Source organism: Gouania willdenowi, chromosome 10 (assembly GCF_900634775.1).
Source record: "Gouania willdenowi chromosome 10, fGouWil2.1, whole genome shotgun sequence".
NCBI classification, from domain to species: Eukaryota; Metazoa; Chordata; class Actinopteri; order Blenniiformes; family Gobiesocidae; genus Gouania; species Gouania willdenowi.
Genome location: NC_041053.1, coordinates 19535867 through 19559772, shown reverse-complemented (window position 1 = coordinate 19559772; position 23906 = coordinate 19535867). Strand labels below are relative to the sequence as shown.

Here is a 23906-nt window from a genome sequence, read left to right as displayed (position 1 = left end):
ATGTTCAAAATGCAGTGAAAACATGCAAAAATATGCTTTATTATGTGTGTGTTTAAAAACGCAAAACAAAATATTGTATTGTAAAATAAAAACCTAAAAACTATTATTTTTAAAATGCTTTCAATGATTTTAAGGGTCAAGTTAAAAAGTACTAAATTTTGTCAAATAAATAACAATGTATTTTTTTTTCTTTTTCTAAAAATGTTTTTCAGCAAAAACTAACCAGGAAATTTCCTCTGAATCAGTGGTTCTCAAACTTTTTTGGCTCAAGTACCCCCTTTCTCTTATTTATGAATCCAAGTACCCCCTTTATTCGACAACACCATTTTGCTTAGAAAATGATTTACTATTTAAAAACAGCTATAGAGCATAATGATGGAATGACAGAGTGACAACACAAATTTAAAAGAATCTCATTTTGTAGAAAGAAGTAGAAAGAAACAGTATTCAGTACTGTGGTTCCCAACCTTTTTGGGATCGTGACCCCATTTTGATATATTCTGACGACCCCAAAAGACTTTTTTTTAGAAGTAGTTTTTGATCGTTTGAGTGCAGATATATAATTTTTTTTTAAACTGTATTTTAGTTTAACTATATTTATATTTTACAAAGTGAAAGTATAGAAATACAGTTGTTCAAGATTGTGTATGTTGTTTTTATTATCATTATTATTATTCAACACAAAAAAATAATAATATTAGAAAAAAATTCAAAAATCTATTTTGGTTTTTCAGAAATTTCAGGTGACACCATTTAAACTCCAGGTGACCCCACATGGGGTCCCGACCCCAAGGTTGAAAAAGTTTTAGATTTAGTGGCTCCTGAATAGATTAATTTTTATAGTTTTTTGGTTTTTTTCCCATTTCCGGTCATCACATGCCTGGGGTGGTACCAAAACTGACACTTTATTTGATAAATTTCCTCCTCTCTCTTTCTCTCACGTACCCCTTGCAGTGCCATCGTACACTATGAATAATACAGTCCATAGAATCCGTGATTCCGTTATCATTTGTAGTTCTTTGTCCTTGGATGGACTACAACTCCCAGAGTAACGATGGCGCCCCACGTTGAGCGCACGGTTCTCTGTGCTCCGCAGCAGCAGCAGCAGCTGGTGGTGGTGGTGCAGCAGAGCAGGAGGCTACTTTGTTACAGCCGAGCACTGGAGACGGAGCGGAGCGTTTTACCGACAAAAGTCATCGTTCTTTGGATGAAACGGTAATACCGGAGCCTGGGAGGCGGTATTTAGAAGAAACAGCTCGTATGAGACTGGTCACACTTCAAAGTTTGAGTTTTCGCTGACAAAAGGAGCCGTTGTTTCCCCTCAAAGTTGAGCCGAAGAGGACTTCTCTCATTCAGGATGTCGGACTGAGACAAAGGGGTCTGGGGGGGTCATTCCTGTCGGAGCGGTGAGTAGCACATAAACACGGTACCGAGCTATAAAGTTCACCGTGTTTTAATCCACGATAGAGACCAGACGAGTCGGTACCGATGAGTCCAATTTAGTGTTTTTGTTCTTTAAAGCCAGGCTAGCGTCCTGGGCTCAGTGGGCTGTGAACTTGTATGTGTGTGTGTGTGTGTGTTGACTGCTTTTCTTCTCCTCGTGGTTATTTTATATTTTTCATTTCCTCAAGTCTACAGTGAGTTTTGTGACGGACCGTGTTGGTAATTAGAGTCACAGCGTGCGTGAGCGGGCATTTAAATGAACCGATCCCTTTAAAATCCAACGACTGCTCAGTCGAGCTCACAAAACTTTGTTACAACTACTGATTCATTCCAAATCAACATATCTCATAGTTAACCAACCAATAACCTCAGCTCAACAAAGTCAGTGAAAATCTTTTTTATTTGTGTGTGTGTGTGTGTGTGTGTGTGTGTGTGTGTGTAAACAAAACTATAATCCATCCCTATCTCCATCCCATCTGTTAGTCTGCAAACACGTGTTTATACTGGATTTGAATATCAACTGCTGCACTGAGTGTCTGTTTGTTACTAAGATTACTTTGTTTTTTTTTGTTGTTTTTTTTTGTCCCAGCAGGTAAAATTGGACTGTTAAAGGCTCCTCTGAATGGGAAAGATGGAAAGGGAGGTGCAGTGGTGGAAAGGACAGCTGGCTGCAGACATCCATCAGTCGCTCCGCATCAAGGTGAGTCTATCTCATCACATGTTACACACCGTTTTTCAGCCAAGTATCAATTAAAAAAAGGCCGTGGCTGTTCATATGGAAAGTGCCCCTCACTGGCCAGTATAGGTGACGTGATAGGTGCACCACGTGACTTAAAGTTCTGTCAGTTTTATTTTAACTCATATTTATTTTAGCTGCCACGCTAACCCTTTTATTTTAGCCCTAACCCAGGTGTGTTGTATATGTATTTTTAAAGGAGGAATTTGCCTTGTTAAATATGTTAAAATGAAAAAATATATATGACAAAAGTGGGATTAGAACCTATGGCAGCAGAAGGAAAAATTCTTACGTCAGGTGCCTTAGACCACTCGGCCATCCTGACACGGACAGGCACATTACGCTTATGTAGAAAAGGTTCGGAAAACGTACCCATAGTCTCGGAGGTTATTGATACGTTTCTGTATCAATAGACACTTCCTTAAAAACAATGTCAAAATACACGTACAACAGTGTGAACTACTATACTTTACTACGACTACTTTAAGTTGACATGCACTTTAAAATTTCCTCGAAACATGAATAATTTTAAAGTATTGTTTTATTATTTATCTTAAGGTCTTTCAAAGTCCTGGCATTCCAGTAAAGCTTTAGACTGTTTACAGAGGTCATTGTTGACAGTATGATTTAGCCAGAGCTCTTTTGGTCTTATTCTGATCACTGCACGGTTCACTGCGTACCAGGACTGGAGTCAAACTGCACTGCAGGCATTTGGACTTTTTTAAATGACCTGTCAAATGTGTTGTGCTGTGAAAACGAGCCATTTCTGTGGCTTGTATTAGGAGACATTCCCATTTTTATTTGCTGTTAATTTCTTGTTGGCTTCAACCTCATTTCTACGTTGTAAAATTCTGAGCTGGATATCGATTCAGATTTCCCAATTTGATTCAATTGGATTCACAAGGACCCAATTTTTAATTCAATTTGCGATTCACTTAAATGTTTTATTCAGTTAAAGATATTTCAGTCACACTACTAATTTTACTTGAATATGGAAGAGATTCTTGGGGGTCTAATGCTGTAAACAGTAGAAAGTAACTCTAATTTTGTGCAGTATTACAAATATTAATGTTTACATCAATAATTCAGCCCACAGCGCATCAGTAAACATGGTAGAAAAGACATTTAAAATGATACATTTTAGGATTATCAATCAATATTGGGCCATTCAAAGGAAAGTCAATTCAAATCAATATATTGATTTCTTATTTATTTATTTTTAAACCTAGCCCTGTTAAAATTAGTAAGCAGCATTGGATTTTCTGGAAGTTTTTGAAAGTGATTAATGAAAATTAAATTTGTGTTTTTATTTAATTTAACATACCACACATCGCTCACTGTTGGGGGAAAAAGATAATTATTCATTACACAGGCTTGTTGCGTATTTAAACATGATCTAAATTAGATTACATGGATGAGTTGAGGCTCATTAATTGGGAATGTTTTAATTAACCTCGAATGTGTGATCATATTTCTATCTGCGTGTCACTTTAATGAAGACATCTGTCGCTTGATGGACATTTGTCTGGCTGAGATTCTTCCTGTTCTCCTCTCCTTCGTAGTGTTGGTGATAAACACAGGCTATCAGCTCAGTGTGTCTGTCCAATGAGCTCTGCAGTGTATCAGATTGTGAATTTGTCAGTAACTGACTGACATTTTACTTAATGTGCCCGACTTATGCTGGACAGTGTCTGACCCAGAGCGAGCTGTCACTTAGTCTGAACATCTATTCTTGGAGCTGATATTAAACACACCCACTGTTTTTACATAAACTATAATGAGAGTCCGTCTAATATTTTGATCGTTTTATTTTAGAGAGAACAAGCAGCAGCAGCAACAACAACACTGTCACCATTATACACACAATGTACACATTGTTACATCTGAACTCATTGGAGAGATGTTTACTATTGTGCTTTTTTTTTTTTTTTATTAACAGTTTATATATGATGACTTTACTCAGAAAAAACATCCTTTCAATTTTGCAATTTTTGAACTCTAACTCCGCTATAACTTTATTGGGTGGGCGGGCGTTCAGCTTCATACACATTAATCCATGACAAATAGAGATGCTGAAACAAAACATTCTCTAGGGAATGTAATGATACTTTTTTGATAAATTTCTGTTATTTCTGATACAAAAAACAATACATGATGTCTAATACATTAGTATGATTACTAGCTATACAATAGAATCATAAAGAACTTTAACTTAATATTGTTGGCTAAAAAAGTAACAAATATTTTTTGTTTCAAAACGATTTCACAGAAAACAAAGGAAATTTAGAGCTTGGAACGATAAAGCGATAATGAGACGTCGGAGTGTGACGATATCTTGATACGGCGATATATCGCAATGTTTTTTTTTGCAAAAAATGTATTTTTTTTTTTTCAAAAACCTTTCTGCTTTTTCACTAAAATGTGCTGGTACGTCTTCACAGAAATGTCACTGTTTGTTGAAGGAACCAATATATTGTTGACTGGAATATTGCATTATAATGGTGTCGCTGGTAAGAAAGTACATATTTTTTGTTTACAGAAAGCACTATTGGAGATACTTATTCGTTTACATTGGTATGTTGACACTTATTTACAGAAATGTTGCACTAAAATTGTGTCACTGTGCATAGGACACTTTCAATTTATTGTCTTTCAGAAATATAAAATAAAAATTTCACTTAATCTTTTTTTTTTCTTGTTATGTCATAGATTATCATAGATTGATTTCTGACCAATATATCGATAATGGCAGTATCGTCATATCGTGAGATAATCGTTCTCGTGAGCTTTTGTATCGTGTATCGTATCGTGGGGTACCCAGAGGTTCCCACCCCTATGAGATGACACGATTTATTAGGATGAAATAGAAGAATTCACATGAGGCTGAAAAAGAAATATCACAGTTTTAAAAATCATTGATCAAAGACCCAGCATTCTGACAGTTAGAGATTATCTGTGTAATGTCTTTATGTCAGTGTCAGATTTAAAATGTACGATTTATGTTCACCTTACAAGTAAGAATATGTACTGCTTTTTCTGTTAAAGAAAATTTCCTGAGTTTTGGATAAAACAAAGAAAGCGGTTTAATTGGGGCCAATATGGTGTTTATAAGCAATAAACAGGTCCATTAAGAACCTGATTAGAAATGATCCATCAGAGAAGCAATTGTCCCACTGTTGATTATCTTTACGATGATTGTATGTTGTTGGTTGTTTTCTGAGGCGTCTAATCTCCAAGTGGTATAGACGTGTAAAGGCACAATGATGAAATCAGTATCAGGGCTGTTTCTGGAAAGGCCTACACACACACACACACACACACACAGTGTTCAGGTTTCCTGCATGGCGCCGCCACCCCCACCGTCTCATCCAACCTTAATGACGTTTGCTGCAGAGATAATGCCCTGATGTGGGAGATAGCGGCGGTGTGTAGCATGTGGTAAATTATCAGACATGCAAATCAGTAGGCAGCTGTGGAATCCTTAATTATAGAGCGGATCCCCCACAAAGGCACCTCTCCTCTCCTCCCCTCACCACCCTCCCACTCCCTCACTCTCCCGACTTCAGCAGTCCCTCACACCCCCTCCTCTTCACATCCTCCCACCATTCTCCTCCTGCCCTTGTACCCTTAGTCAGACAGACAGATGGACCAAAGGCAAAGCTAGTGGGTGGAGAGTTTGGGTAGCACATGTTACCATGATGGGGTTTCAGCACCGGGGGTTGCAGGCTGATGTATGTTGTTGATCAGAGGAGCGTGTTGTGGTGTGTGTAAAGAACTGTTACTGTATGTTTTTTAATGTTATGAAAGTGGACGTCTCATGTGTGATCCTTTAGTTGTGCTCAAAATAAACATTCCACTTTGTGTGACCCTAATAGTTTTTGTCACAACACACTCTCGGCTGTAATTTTTACTCAGGTTCATTTCAAAATGTACTGAATATGGAATGGGCAAGTTTGCTTTAATACTATTAAAACAAGACATTTGTCACTATATAGGATTTGTTTCAATTTCAGATAATAACGCAATAGACAAGTGAACAAATGGGAAGTAAACGTTTCTATTATGGTTTTCTCTAAGGACTCCTCAGGAGATTAAACAACCAATTCTCAATCTTCTATCAAATCCAAATGTGTTGTTCTCTCTCAGATGTTCAAATTCATTTCTGATCCAAAAATATTTTCCCCAAAATGTAAGAAGCTTAACTGTTGCCCAAATGTTTGTTCTGTGTACAAGCTGGCGTTTGTTTCTTTTTTTATCTAATTTTTTCGACGAGCACAAGGTTCCTGAATTGTGTTGCTGATTGGGGGCATTGTGAGACTGATTCAATGCTAATGCCTCAAGTGTCTCCTCTCCACTTTAAAACACAGGCAGCTAATTGAACATGAATAGATGTATTGGGCTCCAACTTAATCCTATCTTATTCTCAACCCCTGCTGAACATGTGCCCGTTACCAATGCCACATGACACACACACAGAACCCCCACCCCCCCACCCCCATTGTTCAGTGACCCCCTGCAATGACCCAAATTAGTTTTCTGTGCTAAAGGACACTTAAAAACATAGAGAGATGCTAGATCTTGATCAGGACTTTCTTAAATTTATTATCTCTGCTTTTTCTTCTTGAATAATGTTTTACTCAGACAGAAGGAGACACACATAGCTCACTATTATCATGCATATTCTTTACAACCCCCACATTTCTTCACTGCTGCTTCCTGCCCACCCAGCTCCTCTTGGTCTCCCTGTTATTAACGCCCCCCATCGCTCTTCTCTCCCCACTCCAGGAGCTAAAGTTACCCATCTACAGAGCCCACTCCCCACAGATTGGCATGCGGCGGTACTTTGCAGACTTGCTGGCCATCCTGAGTAACCGGTACCAGCTATGTCCGACAGCACGACACCTGGCCGTCTACCTGCTGGATTTGTTCATGGACCACTATGACGTGGCTGTCAAGCAGCTTTACGTCATCGCCCTCTCATGCCTGCTGCTAGCTAGTAAGTCCAAAACACTCGCAGTTTCTAAATCTATCTTCATGCTTCTTTTTTATATGCTAATTTTCAGTGCAACATGCCAGCATCCACCTTATTGTGCTTGTATATTATATTTCTGAATTGGATTTTTAAATTGTATTTATGCAACAGTTAGTTCCAACCAAGTAATTTGATTGGACAAGAGACATTTCATTAATGCTGATATAGAGTAACAATTAGGGCTGGGCGATATGGTCCGAAAATCATATTTCAATATTTTTTACCTGTACCTAAAAAAAACATCCTGAATTCATATGATCAGATCGGTGATCGGCCTAAAAATTCTGATCAAGTAAAGCCTAATAAAAAAAATAAATATATATATATATATATATATATATATATCAACATTGTAATTGTCGATATCGCCAAAATAGAAAACTCGATACAATCTTGATATATCTCCTACACTACTGGTCAAAAGTTTTAGAACACCCTCATTTTTCAAGTTATGTATTGCAATTCAAGTCGTGCAAGTCCAATGAATAGCTTGAAATGGTACAAAGGTAAATACTGAACAGCCAGAGGTTAAAAAAAGGTTTGGTTACTCAAAACTGAAAAATAATGTACATTTCAGAATGATACAAATAGGCCTTTTTCAGGGAACATGAAGTGTGTTAACAATTTAAAGCTGTTCTGCAGCAATGTAGGTTGAATCAGCCTTGAAAGCTGGTGCTACTAATTCCTACAGGTGTTCCAACTTTTCTTGGTTACTTCCAACCCCCCCTTGTCTGCATAAAAGCAGTGTTGGAACACACTGTGGTACCAGACCCTCATGAGCATCAGGTGAACAGTATTGTTCATGGATTCCATTATTTGATTTTCAACTGAAATTGCTTATTTGTTCTATGTTTTCATTTCAGAGTGCAAAGACACAATAAACAATAAGTTTCAGTAAAAAATAGGGAAAAGTGTGGTGTTCTAAAACTTTTGACTGGTAGTGTATCTTCAGTCTAGATATATCAAGATATATCACCCAACCCTAGTAAGAGTGGCACTGGGACTTTTTACAGACATTATCACTCTGCTGTACAGGTGTATATGTGTTGCCTGGCAACAGCGTTGTCTCCCTTCCACTTGTGGACCTATTTGTTTTGGAGTAGCCAAATAAATGATTCAATAAACACATCAATAATTTCTTGTAACTCAATATAGTTAATTAATAAAATGCGCTTGTCGAACTGTTAAGTGTATAAAAGCAATATCACACTCGAGGTTGTGCTTTCGTGCTAAATATCAGCACTGTGTGGTTATTTGGTGTGATCATTTGTGACACAATGTCACAAACCTTGCTCGGAGTATGATTGACATCACTTGCAGGAAACCACAGTTTTTTCGGCCCCGCTTTAAGCCAGACTTGTCTAAGTGATCTGATCTGTATTGACGGTTTACTGTTGGCTCGGGTGTTTGTTTAAAAACAAGCTTTCCACCTGTGCTGTTATTTTGGGAGAAACGGTCTGATGGTGCATGTGTCTTTATTTGCAGATCTTTATCTGTGTCTGTTATCCTGTCTGTAATCTGATCTTAGACATTGTCTCAGTCAGTTTTAAGGGGGATATACACAAGCTTTGAGTTAAAGGTCCAGTATTATGCTATTTTTCACCCATCTCCATTTGTTCTAAGAACCACAACAACATAGTATTTGAGGTTTGTTTTCCCAAACTCGCCTGTTATCCAGATGTTTTGCCTTCTGAAAAGTGACTTTCTGAGCAATTCTAAAAACGGGCTGATTTGCAGCTTACTTACGCATATTCATGAGACGGCGTGTCTGTAGATGCTATCCACACACTTGTTATTGTTTTCAGCCAAATAACTTCAAATTACAGTAAAACACATGCCTATTTATGCAACTATTGTGATTGTGATTCAGAAAAACACTGTTTCATGAAGTTCATGAGCCGTGCGGAAGCAGCAGCCAATAGTATATGTCAGCAGAGCTGGATCAGCAGCAGCAGCCAAAGCAGCGGTGTTCAAACACCTCTAACACTTACCAAAGCTGATAAGTCATTTTCTTGTTGTTATCTCCCCTAGTGATTACAGGAATAGTCCATTCAAGGTGATAGTCCACTGTTTTGTCCAACGTTGCATTGTGTCACAAAGACGGCAGATCTCAAAGGCAAAACAAGGAAGAGTTCCCGGCATGTGATCTCACGGGACGGGGAAAATCCAACTTGCCAATTTGAAGCTGACTTTTTACAAAATGTGGAATAACAAGGGAGGGAGGAAACAGAACTTTTTCAACTTTGGTCCTCTGAATGAGGCTAAGTAGATGTAGCAAAACCATTATAAAGTGATTTTTTTTTTTTTTTCATAATACCACCCCTTTAAAGCATGTTGGTTTTTCTTCAACTAAACATCATTAGGTTAAGTAGCTCCTATGTTTTTGTGTAGAAGACTGATTATGGAAACCTGGACATGTGTAGATGTTTTTAGGTGCACACACACTTAGCTTCTGTTGAAAGTGAATTTGATTATTAACAGATTAGTTTCCATGGTGTAGAATTTAAAAAGATTTCTGAGGTCTTTTTTTTTTTTTTTTTTTTTTTTAAAGCTGGTGTGTTAATCATTCTCTTCCTGCTGAAGCATGGTGCAGGTTGTGTGGTAGTTATTAGTGTCTCAATGTCTGTCTGGTGATTAACAGTTTGCAAGGCTCTGTACATTAATGCAGCTCTCACCATCATGGGTAATTAGACTAATGATGCTGTCAAAGTGGGAGTCTGGAACAGGGCCTGCTCACTTGGGAGGAGTGTGTGTGCGTGTGTACCGTAGTTACATACAGGCAACTCTTTGCAATCAGACAAGTCTCTGAGGTGGGATAATTTTTAATCTGTCACTTGAAAGAGATTTCATTAAAAAGCTACCTGGTGTAATTTTAAGAATAGCTTTTATGAGCTCTGCTGGAGATATTGTTTAACTTTCCTAAACTTAACCAAGGTTTTACTTCTATTCTATGATATTGTTTTTGTTAAATTGTTTTATGGTGGCTTCTAGTTACAGAGGCTTTCTCTTCTCTGTTCTGAGCTTCTGAGTCCTCCAGGACTCCAGGGAGTCTCTGTCGTGATTGATGATGACATGAAAGGCTGTTTCATTCAAAGTTGTCTTGGTTTTTCATCATTCTTGAAGTGCTTTGGAATCTGCCCTAGTTATTGAACAACCGACACAGGTCTCACGATGCCTTTGAAAAGCACATCGGCTACAGTAAATTCTCTCACTCTTAACTTTCGTGGCTTCCTCCTTTTGCTTAAATGGCAGTAGTTGGTATTTCTTTGTGCCTCTCAGCAGCCGCTGCCTAATCCTGTTACTCCATTGAATGTGTGTTTTGGTGGGTGCTAGTGTGTGCATGCGTTTGCTCATGGATAAGCTTCTGTTCTTTTGGAGTCTTACACTGACCGTCAGATTATTGTCAGTATTTCAAAGCCGGAGAGATTTAGTGTTATTGACTGTGAGTGAGGCTCTTACTCAGAAACCTCAATTTGCTCCAGAACGCCCAATTATATAAAAAAAAAACCTAAAGGCAGATAAATGCATCACTTACATTACAGGATCCAGATTTTAAAGTACTCCAAGATTATCAGAGTTGACTTCCTATTGTGCTATGGCTTCCTGGTGTCCTGCAGGAAACACAATAATCTTTTTCAGGTTTTGGTCCCCACATCACACTCTGCAGCTATTAACATGGAAAACTTCACACTAGTGACAATACACAGTTACTTAGGGCATATCATGGACTTTCTGTAACAATACCTTTATTTAATAAGGATGCGTTTTTTTCGTCATACAGGTTTATGGTGTGTGAATTTTTAATGTTTTGTATTGAGCATGTACGATGTTTTGAGTAGTATCCCAGAACAACATAAAAGAGCATCCTATGATTCATGTGAGCACACCACACTTGCATAGACCTGGAAGCCCCGGGGGTGGGGAAGGACTGTGTGCTGAGGGGCACCTGCCATATGCTCTCCGAGTCAGCCCTCAAACAAAAGCCAGTCAATGCAAGCAGGACAGCCAGCCAGCCAGTCAGGGAGCTAGACCTTCTCAGAGAGGGGGAGGGGTGCTCAGTCTGAGGCCTGGAGGTTGTTGTGTGTGTGCGGGCGTGGGGATGTGCATGGCTCAAGTAGAGATTTGCTATAAGCGAAAAGAGGACGTTGTTGCTGTGGCAACCTTATGATCAACCTAACGATCTTTTTCTTTTGTTCATCTAATTAAGATCCACATCCAAGGCTAATCTAGTGAAGGAGTTTCCCCTTGAAAGGGCACTACTAGCCACATACAAACATGTAAGCATTTAATGGGCTGGTTTCTGCTGGTGTCCTTTTACCTTGTGTTGCTGGCTCTATTTTCTCCTTGTTCTTTTACCTTGACAGGGTCAGGCAGAGCGAGCCGGTCCTGGGACAGGGAGGCCAGTAAAAGCAGTCCTACATCCCTGGGGGGGTTGGGAAATGAATGGAGTATTACTTCAAAGCAGGTTGGCTGCTGATGTTAAACAGGGTAGAAGGGGAGGTGGTGGCCTGCAAAATGGGACATGTTAGAACTGAACCACCCAGTGGGGTGCCCTGAAATGTAGATTAATTGGGAACCCACTTCCCCCTTTATCCCCTCTTTGGCTCAGCAGTAACTCTAAATATTGTCACATGGAGCACTGACACGTAGATATTATGTAAAATGTATTAAAAAAAAGTATTTTGTAAACGCAACATTGAAATATGTCCTTACTTTTATAATTATGATGAACCATATTAATGAAATTATCTATAACATTTTAGACAAGGACAGTGGTGAGGAAAAAAATAAAGAAAATTAAAACATTTGTGTTCTAATTTTGTTTTGTTTTTAACCAGGGTTTTTATATACTGGGGTTCCAATTGAGAACAAGCAAACATGTTTACATCATATTTTTAAAATACAAGAAAACACCAATTTGCCTGTTTATTAAACAGATCTGTTTTTTAATTCTGATCTTTTAAAAAGGAAGAACAAAATCAGCGTTAATTTCCTCCTCCTGTTGTGTTGCGCCTGAACCTCTGTTTACATCTTTTATTCCACCAGCAAGGCGCTTCACACCCTCAATCAATGACTTCACCCAACACTCTTTCTCATGCTCACACACATGAATGTATACACAAGGCAGGGGTCTTCAGGATTCCCCCCGATCATCCAAGCATTCAACATCAGGGGTCAGGGGCCAACCGGGGCCTACATTGTAAGAGCTGCCGTGACCAGGGGTGGCAACACACAGATTCTGTGATAGAGCTGTGACCAATTTCCATTCCTATAATGAAAGATGAACCACCACATAAAAGAGCAGAGGAAATTCCTTTATAGCTGTCAAATCAGAGAAACAGGGTCCCCACGGTCATGAAATTCCTGGAACAGTTATGGAATTTGAAAAAAACTATTTTCTAGTCATGGAATAATTGAACTGTTTTGGAAAAGTTTTGGAAATTTAGCCTATTTTATTTTAATGTTTGAAATCAAAACTTCGCTATTACTATGGGATGCAATGTACACACCTTATGTTGTACATTGCTTTTAATAAATGTGTGAAATTTTAATTTTAAAATTTTATAATTTGGCTGATGCATTGTTATTTAAAAGATATTGCAAATTAGATGTCAAAGGCAATTGCTATATGATAGATAAGTGATGGACACAACTTGCATTCCATGTGCCACATTTTTGCTACTAACCATGGCGCACTGTCACACCTCTGTTTTTTGTGCTTTAATGTTCTTGAATAGATGGAGGGTGGTTCTAATTAATTGAAATTTGGTAAAATATTCTTAATAGTTTTGGAAAATCATTGTGGAAAAAAGTGTGGCAACCATGGAGATGGAAGGCAGCTTGAAAAGTGGTATTTTATTTGCTTTAATAATTGGGGATTTTTAGGGATGTAACGATTAATCGTAAGGCAGTTAAACATCGATTCATAGGTATCACAGTTGATATCGATTTTCTGAAAATTGAATCGCAGTACTTTTTTTTAACCAGCAGAGGGCGCTATCCACAAGTGTAGGCGGCGGGCGGAGTCTGCTAATACTTTCTTTCTGGCCGCCTTCTACTCTTAAATATGTTAATAAATGATTCATTACCCCTTTAGCACCGAAAGAACATCTGTAATATTACTTGAATATCTGTAAAAGTCACGTTTTTCTATTAGCTCTGTCTGCTAGCATAACTTCTCTTCTTCACTGCAAGATATCTGCATGCCAACCGACCACTGTGTTACCAGCGTCCTCTGCTGGTCCAAACAAATATGACGTAAATCAGTGCAATCACGTTTTTTTTTTTTTTTTTTCAAAGTCCAATTGTTAAGGCACAAAATACATTTTCAGTTGCACTTTTAAAAGAAAAAGAACTATTATGCAGTTTTGCATTGTTTATTATAGAACCAGAATTTAAATTAATAGGCTTCATTTTCATTTGTATTATTCCTTTATTTATTTCATTCAAGATTTATTTTTAGTTAAATTGCATTGTTTTGAATAGTTTATCAAGGAATTCTTTTGACAATGAAAAATAAAAGGAAAATAGTACCGTAAATTTGTCTAGAGTCCCATTTTGTAAAATAAATCGGGAGAGAATCGTATCGTGAACCCAGTATCGTGAATCGAATCGTATCGGGAGTTGAGTGAATCGTTACATCCCTAGGGATTATACATATGGAAAGTGCACATAAAATTATTTGATTTGAACATCCTGAATTATGCTGTGGCTGTTTAGCTCTTTTTTTTCACTTACAAATAATCACAGATGAATATGTTTATTTTTCATTAGGATGTTCCAGGATCGTCTCACCTTCATTTGGTTTGGTTTAGCTTAGCATTGCACTTGGAAAGGCGAAAACAGAACAATACTATTCAGGTACAACAGCTGCTGGCAAAAACTAACACTTTACATGAGCATCTCGTGGTCCAGCTTGTTCCATGAGCACTTGATCACATTGTTTTGTTTTTTTCAAGAGGTAACTTGCAAATAGAAATGGCCTAATTTACCGTATCTGAAACAGAGATGAATGAGTTCACATCTGCCCAAATCGATCCAAGGAAATGCTTTTTTGTCTTTTAGACCAAACTGTGTCAAAGCACCCAAATGTGTTCAAATTTCATTAAGAATTAATTAATATAACTTAAATATAGCAAAAAAATAAATCAAATGAAATTTCTCCAGAGCCTTTCAAGAATATATTATCTTGTTGGTGCTGGTGAAAATAAATCGGACAAGTGTGTGAGCCAAATAAAGATAAAGAGAAACCGAAGCCTTTCTCCCTGTGTGAGCGTGTAGCGCTCAGGTTTCCTAACTGCCGCTATCAGTAAACTAAGTTCCGCCCCCACCGTCGCCTCTAATAGCACACCTGGAGGATGTCCTGGTTCATCCCGTTACCTCTGACCTCTTACCTCTGTCTGTTTGCTCAACCTTCTCTCATCATAACAATCACCTGTGGGTGCTTTGAGAAAGGATGGGTGTCAAGGTTGTGATTGATGAAAACGATGACTACTACTACTTGTTTTTTTGTTTTTTACTGCACAACTGTGTTTCTTTCTGACTTAAGATAGGATCATTGGACTGCTTGCATTCCAGGTAGGCTGAACTCACAGCAGAGGAATGTGTCTCCTTCTCAGGTTGCATTCAGTGTAACAACAGGATGGCTTTAACGTGCCAAGTGAGAAAACTTGGTGCTGATTAAGCACTAATACTGGTAATTTGCATCCAGTAAACCATTACATTGGATACGAAGTGTTCTATCTGGACAATAGGGCACTTAACAGGACTTTAAGATATTCTGGAGATTTATCACTAGGAGCACTGTATGCTCACCAGAGGATTTTTAAATTCTCCTACAGATTTTGCAGGAAGCCAAAACAGGAGAAATCTGCTGTTTCCCACTTGTTCCTGTTAGTAGTAGTAGCATTATGTTTCAACTGCAGACTTTTTAATGAGTTACTGGGACATCCTGATAGTAGAAACTTACAATGAACCAGTCTAGATGTGCAGGGTAAGTAGAGAATTTTAACAGTTTTTAAACATTTTTTTTTACAAATGATCACAGTAAAAGTACCAAGTACTGCACGTTTCTTTGCTAAAATGGACCTCTGCCCTTTCCTCTCTGTAGCATTGTAATTTAGATAATTACAATGATACCCCTGACCTCCACCCCATCTGTGCAAAATAAAAAAACAGCTCATTAAACTACAGTTATGGAAAAAGTTTCAGATTTATTTTTATCTTGTCTCAAACCTCACATATCGGCCTTTCATTATCGATGGGGGGCAAAAAACCTAATAAAGTTTGTCATATTCTTTCTTAGGGAGGGTGTGGTGGTTTAGTTTGGATTTTGCAAGAAAAACCATGCATATGTGACAAGGAAAGATTAAAACAAACATACAGATGTCAACTGATGTTACATTCTCTTCTGTTCAACTCTACTTTTAAAGCTCTGGTTTATTTAGCCTCTACATATGCAAATATATTTGGTATTCTTCCTTATTCCTGTGCCTGATTAGGCTAACATGTGTTTTAAGGAGAACAATGAAGAGATTGACTTTCACACACGTCTCTCTTAAGATCAAAGCAGCAGGAGTTTTTGTGGAGATTGCAGCATTGATGGCTTTTTATGACTGCGTCTGTGTGTACATAGCAGTCTAGTCACAGACAGTGCTGATCCAGTGGACAGGAGTATAAGAGAATGGGACAAGTGTGGACTGTGCTGCATTAGGAACCCTGGTGGCTGTTAACCGCCCCATTTCATTGTGCTTCCTGTGCTGCTGGAGAGACGCCATTACAGCCTCTGCTTTAATTACCATCTCACCCCCGCCTCCTGGCATGTTGGGCCGCTTTCTCATCCTCTCTCCTGTTCTGCCTAATGGTAGGTCGCAACATCAGTGATAAAACTTCCTCAAAAAAGACTCCCTGCTTCAGGAGACGTGGAAATCCCAAGTGAAGCCCAACAAAGGAAATGACAAAGGCCACGGCATGTCAGACAGTAGTTGGCCAGAGTACTCTCTTCAATTGTAGCTCTGGAAGAGTCAATAAAGCTGCTTTTGTTTGGTTGCACAAGTTTGGATTAAAAGATCTGTCCCAACAGAGAGTTGTTGTTTCCAAATTGATGCATGATTGTTTTTTTTTTTTAACCAAGCCTGGCTATAACTGGTAAATCTGTAGACGAGGATATATTTAATCTGTATAACATGCCACACTGTGTATTAATGGAATCCCTATCATGCTTGCATGGATTTGGAAGCATCTAGTTTAACAAGTGCTTGTATTTTTCTAAGTTTGTTTGCTGTGAAGCTGTTTTTTCTGTTTTGGGGTTGTTGCACTCACCAGCTATAGGCAAATCATTAAGATATATATATATATATATTTTTTTTTTCTTTTCGTAATTGTTGTTGAGACAGCATTTTCAGTTTCACTCATAGTCTCTACAAAGGACTTTGTTTTTGAGCTGAAGGCACAGAAAAGTCTGTCAGAGTAATGTGACACCCCCTCGACCTCATTCTTAATGTTTGAGCAGAGCCCTTTTGGACCTTTGGATTAAAGGCAGAAACACCCCTCTTCATTGGCCACATGGACTCCCAAGGCCTCCGGGCTGTTGCTAAGGAGGGCGTTTCAGGATGAAGAGGGGGTTCAGCATACTGACATGGCTCACATGTTTGTGAGAATTTGGAACAAATAGTGGCCATTAAACTCTCAAGGTTTTTCATGAAAAGTGTTGGTGTTTTCTAATCCACTCTAAGTACCACAGGCCTAGAAAGCTCATACCAATGCATCCCAAAGCTTATTAGTGCATTAGCTCGGCTTCGGGGCCAGATGTTCAGATCTAGTCAATGTAAATGCTGGTGCTTGCTAAACATTTGTTTGCTGTATGTAAACTGACTAGAAGATGGAAAAACCTGCTGCTTAAAATAATTCACTTGATAAAGATAGAATTTCTACATTGATCTTTAGTATTCATTACCCTAGAAAAGTGTAATCTGCACATCTCAGGCACATTTAGACACAAACAAGTACTTTGAAGGCCAGTTTAGTGACTTCAAGGGATCTGACAACAAATCTCTGTGAGAGGAAACGGCAGACAACTCATTCACTCACGGTTAAGGACAGCATGCAAATGTAACAACACTTTTATTCAAAACCTTGAAGAAAGAGAAGGTGAGGAATATGGAATTATCCTGAAAATTTAGGTTAATTGTATACGCTCTCTCTGCAAGCACATTTTCATGCATTATTGAGTAATGGAGATTTTTTTTTATTAACATTAAAAAAGAAAGGATTTCAAGCTGCAACTTAAAAAAAACAGACACTGTTCAACTAAAGAGTAGCTTTAATCCCTAACAGAAACCTTAAGAAATGTAAATTGACTAGAAAAAGAGTTTGTCATAGAGAAAATGAATAATTTGGTCATTTTTAATGCAGTGGTTCCCAGCTCTGTCTGTCGCAGAATGGCTTCTTACCAGCTATTACTTCTGCAGAAGTGATATTTTTTCAAATTAAAATTACCATAATATACATAAAAATTAAATGAATATAATTTTTGTAAAATGTTATTTTTTTCTTTGCGACCTGGCACCAAATGGTCCATGGACTGGATCGCGGCTCGATGTTTGGGGACCACCGATTTGATGTTGCATGTATTAATGGCTCTAAAGCTTCACACTGAAAGTCAGCCACTGGTGTTGGATCAATTATAACCGTCTAAAAAGACCATAAACAGACACATGAAGAGTGGGAGAACATATATTAATGACAAATTGATATCATGAAAAAAATCACATTCTCTCTATGATTACAAACAGGTTTACCCAGATGTGGGTAAATTGGACGTAAGATATTTTGGATATAAATTGAAAAAGGGTTTGTTGCCGAATTGTCTCTATATCTATTTGTATATTACATGTGTACACACTCCTCGGTTACGGTTGTAAATTGTTAATAAAGTAAAAGACTCAAAAATTTAAAAAAACAAGGGAAAGTGTGGTTCTTTTCCAATGTGTGTTAACATGACTGTTAATGTGTAAAATGCCTTTGAACCTTTCATAAATAAAATAATTTAAAAAAAAAAAATCCCATATATATTTATAACTGTTTTTTTAAACAGGTAAGTTTGAGGAGAAGGAGGACAGAGTTCCTAAACTGGAGCAGCTGAACTCTCTGGGATTCATGTGCAGCTTGAATCTTGTCCTCAACAAGAAGGATCTGATCAAAATGGAGCTCTTGTTGCTGGAGACCTTTGGCTGGAACCTGTGCATGCCCACACCAGCCCACTTTATCGACTACTACCTCCACGCCTCGGTGCAGGAGGGCGACCTCTACAATGGCTGGCCTCTCTCCTCCCTCTCTAAGACGAAGGCGTTCATGGACAAATACACTCACTACTTCCTGGAGGTTTCTCTGCAGGGTGAGTTTAGGTGTTGCACAGGAAGCAGTTTGTGATGAAGGCTTAATGTTTGTGATGCACCACTAACGGGCTGTTTTCTTTCTTTGTTTAGACCATGCCTTCCTGAGTTTCAGGCCTTCCCAGGTTGCTGCTGCATGTGTGGCAGCATCTCGTATTTGTCTTCAGATTTCTCCCAGCTGGACCACGGCTCTGCACCTATTAACAGGATACACTTGGGATCACTTAACGCAGTGCATCGAACTCATGTTGCTGTAAGTCCCCAACAAGCTAAACATTAATGAACATGAAAACCCAATAGTGAAATGTTGTTTCAATCATCTGAGGCATCAGGCAACTTAAAGTTGTAACCTTGTAGCTGTAATTAAATAGGAAGTATGTTAGTCAGTGGGTGGCAGTTTGTGTAGCACTGATTGTTTGCACATGTTCACTTAATAACCGTATGTTGGAGTTTAGAGGGTTAGGACAAACTCATCATCAGCTTAAGTATGGAGCCTTTTTCTTTAGGGTTCATCATTTCAAATAAGACCCCAAATTAGATTTTCTTTTTGTCTCAATAATTCAAAGCATTTACCAGGAAGTTTAAAAAAGAAAAAAACAACCCCTGTATGCATTTAACAGCAGCCATATTTGTAAGGTTAAACTAATAGTGGTGGTACATGTTAACTTTGGTCCCTGATACTAAAATATCAGCTAATGTCACATGTTTTTCTGTTTACACTTTATTGTAGCTGCTACAAGGGTTGGGGTCAATAACATTTCGAAATTATTTTACAATTGAAATTACAAGTATTATTTCCATCCTGAAATCAATTACAATTACATTTTCAAATAATATAGTTCAGTTACAATTAATCAGTTATTGATTCGTTAATAAATAAGCCCATAAAAGTTAACCTTCCTTTTGTGTTGGCTTTCTTATGATCTCCCATTGGTCAGTTATGACCCATGTTTTATTTCATCTATAAAATACAGAGAAAAAAATATTATCTATCATACAATTAGTTTTTAATCTATTGGTTTCCTTGTTAGGCTTCCTCATCCATAAAAATATTGGTATTGTATTTTTGGAGTCGGTGTTTAAACCTTTTTTTTTGTGCAGTATACCCCTAGATTTAAATGTTTAAATAGTAAAATAATCCTCAAGAGAACTAACGGATAAACTTGATATGAAACATATTTTAATAATTATCTACTTTGTGTAAGCCATAGAACTTGAACATGGTTCCCCAGTTTTCTATTTAATTACATTGTAAATAACAGTTTTTAAAGAATTTTGATGCCAATTACAATTACAAAGTGAATTATCTGAACTCAATTACAATTCAATTATGATAACAGCAACACATTTTTACCATTTTAATTGACCCCAACTCTGGCTGCTACTGCTTCTCATCAAAGTGTGATTTCTGTTTATTTCAGTGCTCATGACAACGATGTAAAGGAAGCCAATAAAGCCAAATCCACCCCCCCACATCGGCCGTCCTCTCTGCAGTCCCAGCCACAGACCTCTCACCTGTCCCCAGTGTCTGCCATTCAGAGACCCTCCTCTTCATCCTCCACCTCCTCCACGCCACAGCTTCTCTTCCCACCAGATGGCTTCCCTCACCTTTCCCAGCATTCCCCGTCTCTGTCACAGCTGCAGGTGTTCGCGGACTCCCAAGCTCTGGGCCCCGTAGTGAACATGTCCCAGGACTTTCTGCAGAGTCACAGAATGGGCCTGATCTCCAGGGCTCCCTCCATCACTCCAGGGGGGACGTTCCCCTCGTACCCAAGCTTAACCTCAAGTCTTCAACAAGCAGCTCGAGGGTTGCCCCTTCAGGGCCCCATTTCTGTCCAGATGGCCCTCGCTGGGGAGCCGCGACACTGCCTCAGCATGGCCTACAGCGGGGGCTACCTGGGAGCTCATCACCCGTTCACTGCCAGCTGCTTTGACAGGTGACGCCAGGAGACGGAGAGAGAACACAAAGCCATGCGGGGGTCCACTGCTTTACTTCCAACCCAGCTCACCACCCAAAAACACCCGCTCGCAGACCTCTTCTCTCTCTCCGTCGGAACGACAACACCGTCAGCGTGTGCACCCCCAACCCTCTCACAAAGACGCCTCAAACGCAAGCAGCGGGCCAAAGGCAAAACTGACCCAGTGGAAGTGATAACACTGACGTGACAAATGCTCCACAGCCTCAGAGGAAACACTGAGGTGCTGTGAAAATGTTGCTGCCATATTCTGGATTTATAAATGTGTGCTATTATAGGACTGTCATCACTGTGAATGAGATGAAAGCAGCAGCGCGATCTAACACCCACCCTGTGATAGCGGAGCCAATTTTAGAATTGCACAGAATGCAACGTGTCAATGACGAGCATATCCTGCTGCTCCACATGTGTTTTTCTTTCTTAATCTCAAATATTGAACGCATCTTTATGGAAGAAATCGGCCATATTTTTTTCATATTTGGCAGGCCATCTATTCCCACAGTAGAGCATAGAAGGAACAAAAAATGACCGTAGTTGTTAAGTGCTCAGCTGCAGTCGGTAGTTTCATCCAAAGTTGATTCTCTTCCTCTGTGGAAACACGTCTACAGCCTTCGTCGCACTAATGTTTTAACTTCCCGAGCGTCACTCAAAGAATCAACCAGTGAACTGATGTGACTGGACCAGCATGGAGATGGAGATGTGAACAATGGTTGTGTGTGTGTGTGTGTGTGTGTGTGTGTGTGTGTGTATGAATTGCTGCTGCCTTTTATAAATGGTTGGTTCTGTGTCTGTGTTAAAGACTGCGATGTTTACATGAACCACTGAGTATCAGGGACTTTAACAATATTACTTGAATATGATGCCATTGAAACATGCCATAGCTTTTATTTATACATTTTTTTTCTTTTCCTCTTTGTGTTTGACATAGTGTAGCTTTTGATACCGACTTAGAAATCAACAATTATTTTTGTTTTTGCATCTCTTCATATGAACTGTTTTTTCAGGCTCAGGTTTGAAGGCGAATGCAAGCAGCATCCGTGTCATGTTTCTGTCTTTTAATGCTTTAAAGTGGATGCTGTTTCAGCATCTGTCGGGCTGCAGCCCCCCCATCCCCCCCACAGCTTCAGCACTGGACCACACTGTCGGTTCAGCTTTGTGACTGAGTGTGTGAAAATGCTCCATTTGCTCTGTGGAGCTCACACAAACATCTGCAGCCAGTCGCCTGTAATTGCCTCCCAGATTTCCAAAGCTGAAGTCCCCAATCTTTCACTTCCTGGAAAAGTATAAACACATCCAGACTCCCGGTGCTGGGGGCGAGTGTTCCCCCCACTTGTTGCCATAGTGATACCTTAAATGTGTGGACCTCAGGGTATTTTTTTTTTTTTTTTGGGGGGGGGGGGGGGTTCACAGGGTTGTGGATGAATCAGGGCTAGATTTAATGAATTATTTGGTAGTCAACAGCTCAGTGAGCTAAATGACTGTGACATCTTTCACTGAAGCCAAAAAACAAGTGAAATTAATTTGCAGAGGCTCAATGAACGCAAACGGTGCATTACCCCAACCCCCACACCCCTCGACCTGCATTGGATTAACACAAAGATCATTCATTTACATTTTAATGCCATCAAATGATCAATAATCAAATGTTTCTTCTGAATTCAAAGAAAATCTAAGTTTTCTCTATTTAGTTTAGCTTGTTCTGGACGAAATAAATAATTAATAACAAAAGTGTTGACTCATCCCAATTGATAAAATATGTTGTTAATCGTCTATATTTAATTTGGTTTTCCCAAATCTCATCGGTGCACTAATTGAATGGAAATAGTTTCCCAGAGTAGTTTAAATAGGATTTTCTGTTCTCATGCTAATAATTTGGCTGTCGAGCATGAATTCAAGTATGAAACTGATGAGGGGAATAAAGGGATTAAATATAAAAGTATGGAAGTACAGCAGCTGTTGTAACGTGTAAGTTAATACCAAAATGTTAATTTATCAACATATTTAAGTTGAATTAAATTGAGGGTTTATTCAATTTGACGGAGTAAAAATCAGACCTAAGATGTCCTGTTGTGTGAAACAGTTTGGATTTCAGTCTCTTTGCTGTAAACAGTAAACATCTCCACACAGTTGTGCCTTCTAATCTTCACCCTGTGAACACACAGCTAGCATAACGCTACATGAAGCACTCCATGTTCCCATGATCACTAAAGGCTTTACAGGTCAGTGCTCCTCAGAGAGGGGTTTGTTATTTTATTCTTTGTACAGTTTGGTTATATTTTCTACATTCCCTTTGTTGTGTTAAAGTTTTTAGTGTGAATGCTGTTAGTTTGAATCTGCTTTATTGTTTGGTCACAGAGTCCAGTGTGCTCGTTCTCACATTTTAACCAGCAACTTCTCATCGAGGTGTCAAAGGTGCAATATGTTTTTTCCTTCCGTCTTTAAACTGACCATAGCCATCACTGTCTTGTGTGTACCACTGGTTCATTTTTCTAAGTTATTCTAGAGATGTGTGATTTAACTTACCGTGGCTTGATATTGTACATGACGGTAAGCTCTGAACACATTAAATATGTTGCATATTGCAGCATCATGCTTTGGTAGATGTTACTGACCACTCTTGTTTGTTTGTTTTTTAGTTAGTTCACTTCTCCTTTAAGAGATACTGATTCACTCTCACCAAACAACACTAATGTGATGTATTGAATTGACACCACAAGTGTCCAGCTTATTTTTTATACTGTTTTTTTTTTTTTTTTTTTTCTAACAACTTGTAGTCTTGGTTTTTGTGACACTGGATGAAGAAAAAAAAAATGCTATCATAAAGTGCCATGAAATAAATAAACTCATGTGAGCTGACTGTCAGTGTTTCTTTAAAAAGAAATGACATAACATTTGAAAAAAGAAAAAGACAAAAGATTACATTTAATTTACACAATTTAACTAAATTAATTAAGGCTTTAAAAGGACCTAAAAAAATCTGGTATAATTACAGTCGTCATATTTTGCTTAAATCACTAGTCAGTTTCTGTCCCTTACACTAGATAAAACAATCAATTTAAAAATAACGTCATTTAAACATGAGGGGATAAAAACAAAAATCAGCCAATGTCCAAAAACAGAGCCCTGAGGCACACCACTCTATACAGGTGAGCAGGCAAACACTGCAACGTTTACTTTCTTTAATCTATTTGCAACCAATGTAGGGCTACTTTTAAATAATGTTAAATGATGGATGTTTTACCTCAGACTACCAGTCAGAATTTGGCATTTGAGGGCAGTTGATAGTTTATAATATTCTGTCTTAACACAGCAGACATGGTTCAGAT

At 38.5% G+C, this 23906-nt stretch overlaps 1 protein-coding gene across 2 annotated transcripts; it reads left to right on the top strand.

Annotated features, from left to right (window-relative positions):
- The first annotated feature begins 1108 nt into the window (after positions 1-1108).
- On the top strand, positions 1109-23324 carry ccnjl (cyclin J-like). Of its 2 annotated transcripts, none has more exons than XM_028460078.1 (6): positions 1109-1406; positions 2036-2143; positions 6965-7175; positions 18307-18606; positions 18698-18857; positions 20026-23324. In XM_028460078.1, the coding sequence occupies exons 2-6, from the start codon at positions 2066-2068 to the stop codon at positions 20543-20545; spliced, it is 1269 nt and encodes a 422-aa protein (XP_028315879.1). In that variant the 5' UTR covers positions 1109-1406; positions 2036-2065; the 3' UTR covers positions 20546-23324. The 2 variants fall into 2 exon arrangements, with proteins under 2 accessions (XP_028315879.1, XP_028315878.1); XM_028460077.1 differs by having other exon boundaries at positions 2033-2143.
- Positions 23325-23906: the final 582 nt, after the last annotated feature.